This window comes from Lactuca virosa, chromosome 7 (assembly GCF_052849685.1).
Source record: "Lactuca virosa cultivar CGN04683 chromosome 7, Lactuca_virosa_CGN04683_v6, whole genome shotgun sequence".
Taxonomy (NCBI): domain Eukaryota; kingdom Viridiplantae; phylum Streptophyta; class Magnoliopsida; order Asterales; family Asteraceae; genus Lactuca; species Lactuca virosa.
Genome location: NC_136432.1, coordinates 22,949,012 through 22,955,641, shown reverse-complemented (window position 1 = coordinate 22,955,641; position 6,630 = coordinate 22,949,012). Strand labels below are relative to the sequence as shown.

The following is a 6,630-nucleotide window of genomic DNA, read 5'->3' as shown; positions in this document are numbered from 1 at the left end:
CCTTATTTGGTAAATTTAGACACTACCACAAATGAAAGAATCAAATTCACATTTCCATTATTGCTAGAAACATACAAACATCAATTTTTTTTTCATAAAATGTCATTGTAAGGAGATATAATTAACATAAAACAAAATTTTATTTATTTATAAATGCGGAAAAAACTTCCCTTACAATGCAACTTGAAATGAAAACTATGCTATTACATATTTTTCTAGCAATATATCATATCTCCTAAGTAGTAGCTCAAAAATCCGATCTTCAACCATGCGATAGAAATCCATCTTCGCGATCAGATTCAGCATACTTTTACTTTAAGTTTTCCTTCCCTTTGCTTGATCCTGCCAAACATCAAAATGCAACTTAGTCAAATTATGTAATAACAATCAGCAATTAGGAACTTAACAGAGTTAGATAGTGGGCTTACCTGAACCAGAGTCAAACTTTTGATTCTTCTTTTCTTCCAGATCCTTCAGGTAGCTAGGGCAGTTTCGCTTCCAATGCTCTTTTCCTTCACAATGAAAACATATAGACTCTTCGGGAATGGTACAACAAGCTATTCCAGACTTAAACTTTCTCTTTACCTTCCGGTCAACCGGGTTGACCAAGGATGAGATATTTCCATTGCGAAGAGAAAGTTTTTCTGGACTTCTAATGTTACCATTGTCCATGTCCATGGAAGTTTGAGAAGTAGATCTTCCACCCATAGTTGCTTGATTATTGCGCCAAATCATTTCTGATTCAGCAGCAATCAGCAAATAAGAAAGATCTATTAGGGTCATGTCAAGATCTGTCATATAGTAATCTTTAATAAAATCACTATATGACTCAGGAAGTGACTGAAGAACCTAGTCAATAGCAAACTTCCTTGAAATAACAGCACCCAACATTCTCAAGCTGTCAATGTGTGACTTCATTCTTAAGACATGAGTGCACACAGGTCTTCCATCTTTATGTTTCATTTCTAGTAGAGCTTGAGTGACATTGAACCTTTCAAGTCTTCAGGCTTGTGGGTCAGGGAGAACAATTGGAGGAGGAGGAGGAAGAGAAATATGATTTCCATGAGCCAAACTCAGGAAGTCATCTTCATAAAGAAAGCTTGTTCCATTAGATTTGGGAAGATCATTGTTGTCTAAACCAGACATCTACAATGGGAGAAATTCAAGTTAGTTGATTAAAATCCTTAATATAACACCCAATTTGAAATATTAAGGCTAGGACCCAACACAATATTTTATAACTTGGAAGAGGGATGCCATAATCCAAGCTATAGAATATTTGAAGGTAGACGAATGACGATTCACCAATTTCCACCATAGAATGAAATATAAACTATTAGGTTTTAATTAGTCTTTAGAAATTCCTAGATTCTTTTGAGATGCAATGAACTTTTCAAAGGCATGTTTCAATCTCGAGTGTGCCCTCCAAGTTTTGTGACTGGGATACCGAGGATCACAAAACGAGGTGTGAAGTAACCATGCAAATTACTTGGTACCCTTAATGTTTATCACTCAATCGATGTGCCGGTTAACCACACACGCTCCACCGACCTATGATAAACCTTAAGTCACCCTTTACCTACCTTGTTAAGTCCAGGTTAGTGTGCCGGTTAACCACACACGCTCCACTAACGACTTTGACAAAGTGCAAAGTGTAATTTCATGGGATAGCACCTTATTCACATTTTCCTAAAGTAACTAAGATTGGGAATTTAATAAAACATTTAGTTACTTTATAATAACCATTATACTTTTAATGAGAATTTTATAAGTCCTTGTCCTACCCGTTCGGCTAACGACCCTCCACCAGTCAAGGAAGCGGTGGGTGATAGTGGACACCCATTAAGCTGCCATTTTATAGGCAACAACCTTATACCCCCCTTATAGACCGGCTTCGTGAATGAGGCCTACTAATGGTAAGACGACTTGATCTTATATATATATATATATATATATATATATATATATATATATATATATATATATTATTAACTTATAATATTATAAAGTATAAGGGTTGAATTTTAACTTTTTAAAATTCTAAGGGTTGGAACTGAAGTTTTTATGATGACTTTACATGTTCCAAAACTTTAGGGCAAGTTTTGTAACTTTACAAAACTCTTCAATTCATAACTTATGAGATTAATGGGTTTATTAAAGTGAGTGTCTCTTCATTTTTATGTAACCTATGTGATTTTAATGAACTTTAAAAGATAAAGACTTTTGGTAATCCATAACTTGAGGACAAATTATGGATTCCATTAAAACACATAATGATCAAGAATTAAAACTAACAAGAAGTTACAAATAATTCCTATGATCATCTAATCTCATAAGAACATGAATATGAATATCAAAACTTCAAGAACACATAAAATCATGGAATTTTGATATTAGCCATTGTAAATGGATTAGAACAACCATTACACCAACTAAAACAAGTTTTAAAACACCAAAACAGTTTAGGGTAATGTTTCTAGTCCATTTCCAGCAGCAAAAGTCGGAAATCTGCACCCTGGGGCTCCTACTCGTCGAGTGCAAGAACCTACTCAACGAGTAGGATGAGTTTTGCATCAAGTATCAACAAACAAGCCTAGGATCTGATACGACTGTTGGGATTTGAGCATTCTAACACTCCTAAGTGTACATGTAACCCTAGAAAACCTTGGATCTATGTTTGTCTAAAAATACATGCAAAATACTTTTTCCAAGGTTCATAATCCTATCTAGCATACATGGGGAACTTTAACATAAAAGATGGCTAGAATTACATACCTTGTAGTTGATTTGATTCCTTGAAAACCTTGAGAGCCTAGCACCCCAAGTGTGATGCCTCAAATGTCTCACACAACACCAAATGCACTTGGAATAAACTTTGAGAGAGAATGTCACACTTAGAAATCGGCTTGCCCTCTTGCAACTCCTTATGTAGCCGATTTTGGTAGATAACATATCCTTTATATAGTGTGTTACAATTAGGGTTACACCATGTAAACCCTAATGTAACATGGCTCTTCATTTCCATGACCCATGGGTTTGTAACTCCCATGGAGCATCCATGGAGCATCCTATGGACCTTAGCCCAACTTGATAATCCATGGAGCCTTTAGCCCACTATACAAGTTATGGATGATTTACATAATCAACCCATATATTTAATTAGTCATCTTTTGATCACTTAATTAATACTAGATTAATTCTTGATCAATACTAATTAAATAATATTATTAATATATTAGAACTTATAATATACTAATAAACCATCAGTTTTATTTCTCCCATTTTAGTTTATCCAAATGCATGATGCCATGCAACCCAAATGGACCATGCCGGGTCGGGTCAAGTACAACCCAGAAATAGTTATGAACTTAGACACCTAATCCAACAATGAGCTCGGTCCACCTTTTTTCCTAAAACCGCCCCAACCGCGGTATTGTTAGCATCGCACATGATCTCGAATGGAAGATCCCAATTTGGCGGTTGAATGATGGGGGCGGATGTCAACAGGTCCTTCAAACGATCAAATGCACTTTTACATGCATCACCAAACTCAAAATCGGCCTCCTTTTGTAAAAGTTGACACATCGGCACCGTGATTTTGGAAAAATCCTTGATGAACCGGCAATAGAAACCTGCATGACCAAGAAAAGAACGCACTTCCCGAACATTTTTCGGGCATGGTAAGCTCTTAATAACATCAATTTTGGCCTTGTCAACTTCTAACCTTTTTTGTGACACCACATGTCTAAGTATCAAGCCCTTGTCAACCATAAAGTGACATTTTTCATAATTAAGGACTAGGTTCGTGTCAATGCACCTTTGTAAGATTTTGGTGAGATTTTGCAAACATTCATCAAAAGAATTTACATAAACAGTAAAATCGTCCATGAAAACCTCTATGATATTTTCGACATATTCTGAAAATATGCTCACCATACTATCAGAAATGGGATAGATTACACCTGCATTCAAGAGCTTCATGATCTCCTTTTTCACCACCTTCATCATAGGTGGATTCAATCTCCTTTGTGCTTCACAGGTTGGCTTAAAGTCCTCTTCCATCAATATTTTATGCATGCATAATGATGGACTCAACCCCTTTTATGTCCGCAATGGTCCAACCAATAGTCTCCTTGTACTTTTTCAAAATTCCAACCAACTCTTTTTCGTCTTCTTTTGCTAGCTTGGTTGAAATTATCACCAGTAATGTCTCTTCCTCTCCAAGAGAGGCATACTTGAGATGGTCGGGAAGAGTCTTCAAGTCAAGACTCAGTGGTTGTACTATGGATGGAAGGACTTTCAGATCGGACTTTTTGAGCTTCATGCGGGGTGGTTCAACTCTCATAGGTTGTGCTTTTTCTAAGGCATTGATTGCTTCAATCAACTCATCCTCCAAAGTGTACTTATCAGCCAGATTCTTGATCCCTGTCTCATCAAAATGCTTGCTCAAGATGGTGGTTAGCATATCTTGGCTTGGCAACTCAAAACAATCATTAGTACATGAATCAATAACATCTATGAAGTTTAAAGAATGAATATCACTAGGATAACACATAACTTCAAAGATATTAAAGTTGATCACCTCACCATCGAACTCCATAGACAAAGTACCATTTGCTACATATATTTTTGTTTTTGTGGTACTCATAAAAGGTCTCCCCAAAAGGATGGAGCTCGATTGTGGGATGTTTTCATCACCCATATCCAAAACATAAAAATCAGCGGGAAATACAAGTTCATTGACTTGCACTAACACGTCCTCCAATACACCTTTTGGGTGTACCAAAGACCGGTCGGCAAGTTGAATGATGACTCCAGTTTTTGATAAAGGTCCAATTTCCATTGTGTTATAGCTTGAATAGGGTAAGACATTAATTGATGCCCCTAGGTCTAGCATGGCACGTGGCACAAAAAGGTTACCCATTTTACAAGGAACCGTGAATACACCCGGATCCTTGCATTTTTTTGGTAGCCGTTTTTGTAACACGGCTGAAACGTTTTCCCCAACTTTCACAGTTTGATTTCCTTTAAGCTTTTTCTTAGATGTGCAAAGTTCCTTAAGAAACTTAGCATATCTAGGAATCTGTGTAATAGCATCTAAAAGAAGGATATTGATTTCAACCTTTCGGAACATTGCCATGATTTCGTCATCTTCCCGTTCTCTCTTTGTGTTTGTTAGCCTTGAAGGAAATGGAGCTGGTGTGACTTCACTTCGGTCTCTATTGGCTTCTTTGACTTTGAAGTATTTTTTCTTTCCTCTTCTTTGACAGCTTCTTCTACCTCAATCTCTTTCTCTTCCTCTTCTTCATCCGGCATCCTTGGACCTTCATAGCTTTTCCCACCTCTTAAGGTAATGGCACATGCATTGTGTTTCGGGTTCTTCTTGGCTTGAGATGGTAGTTTGCCTTGTGATTCCATCTTACTCACGGATTGAGCCAGTTGTGACACTTGTCACTCCAAGATTTTTATGCTTGCCTTGGTTTCTTGTTGGAAGCTTTGAGTGCTAGTGGCAAGGCTTTTGACAATATCTTCTAGTGACATGCTTGATGAACCCGCTTGTGGAGGTGGTTGTGGTGGATGCCTTGGCTGGAAAATTTTGAGGTTGAAAAGGTGGTCTTTGTTGATTTTGAGGAAATGGTGGTCTTTGTTGGTATTAATGTGGTTGATTTGGTTGATAATTTCCTTGTTGATTTCCTCCCCAACCTTGATTGTTGTTCCATCTTTGGTCAGCCCGTGGCTGCTCAAATCCCCTTTGGTTTGACCCGGAATATCCTTCTAAAGCATTTGCTTCCGCATAATCCTCGTCTTGAAGTTGTCGGCGCATATCGGTTGGATGCCCCACTTGAGTGCAAATACCACAAGGGCGGGGTGTGGGCTGCACACATTTGTCTTTGGCTAGCATCATTACCACTTTCGTAAGCTCGGATAATTGAGCTTCAATTTGAGGATTTTGGACCTTTTTTACACCTTGGGGTGCATCCGTGTACCATTCTTCATCATGGCTTGAATGTTTAGAATCTTCAGCCATGTTCTTGATTAGGTTGCGGATTTCGGTTGGAGTCTTGTCGGGTAAAGATCCACCACTTGAAGCATTAAGAAGCCTTCTTTCCATTGGAGTCATTGCTTCAATGAAATATTAGAGAAGTTGGTACTCAGTAATTCTGTGCTTAAGACAACGGGCACACAGTTTCTTGAATCTCTCCAATATGTGTGGAAAGCTTCTTTTTTATGTTGCTTGATTCCAATGATTTCCCTCCGTAGGGCTAAAGCTTTCATCTCGGGAAAGTATTTATCCAAAAACAACCTCGCAAGATCTACCCAAGTAGTTACCGTCCCCGGTGGGAGGTCATAGAGCCAGTCTTTAGCTGCATCTGGCACTGCGAAGGGGAATGCCTTAAGCTTTATTTGATCCTCTGTGACATTGTGTGGTTTCATGCCCACACACACGACATGGAACTCAGTGAGAAACTTGTGAGGATCTTCATTTTCTAGGCCTCTAAAGGTAGGGAGTAAGTGGATGAGCCCGAATTTTAGTTCCAAGTTGGTGGCAACTGGATATGTGATGCAAAGAGGTTGTTGTGTAACCTCTTGCCTCACCCATTGGCGAAGGGTTTGCTCCGGTGGTGGTTT

The 6,630-nt window shown here is 38.3% G+C and overlaps 2 protein-coding genes across 2 annotated transcripts; both read right to left on the bottom strand.

Annotated features, from left to right (window-relative positions):
* Nucleotides 1-315: 315 nt before the first annotated feature.
* Nucleotides 316-4,062, bottom strand: LOC145126469 (putative mitochondrial protein AtMg00860). Its single transcript, XM_079061832.1, has 2 exons — nucleotides 3,403-4,062; nucleotides 316-342 (listed from the first exon to the last, which is right to left on the bottom strand). Exons 1-2 carry the CDS (start codon nucleotides 4,060-4,062, stop codon nucleotides 316-318), a joined length of 687 nt encoding a protein of 228 aa, XP_078917958.1.
* A 7-nt stretch (nucleotides 4,063-4,069) lies between these two features.
* On the bottom strand, nucleotides 4,070-5,140 carry LOC145126468 (uncharacterized). Its single transcript, XM_079061831.1, has one exon. The coding sequence runs from the start codon at nucleotides 5,138-5,140 to the stop codon at nucleotides 4,070-4,072; it is 1,071 nt and encodes a 356-aa protein (XP_078917957.1).
* Between the last annotated feature and the right edge of the window lie 1,490 nt (nucleotides 5,141-6,630).

What these genes read in the sequence shown, in the direction of transcription:
- LOC145126469 (XM_079061832.1), bottom strand. Translation starts at nt 4,062, where the DNA reads ATGGAAGAGGACTTTAAGCCAACCTGTGAAGCACAAAGGAGATTGAAT. An exon ending in GGGCGGTTTTAGGAAAAAAG is followed by an intron (nt 343 to 3,402) that starts GTGGACCGAGCT and finishes GATGTTTGGCAG; the next exon opens with GATCAAGCAAAGGGAAGGAA.
- LOC145126468 (XM_079061831.1), bottom strand. Translation starts at nt 5,140, where the DNA reads ATGGCAATGTTCCGAAAGGTTGAAATCAATATCCTTCTTTTAGATGCT.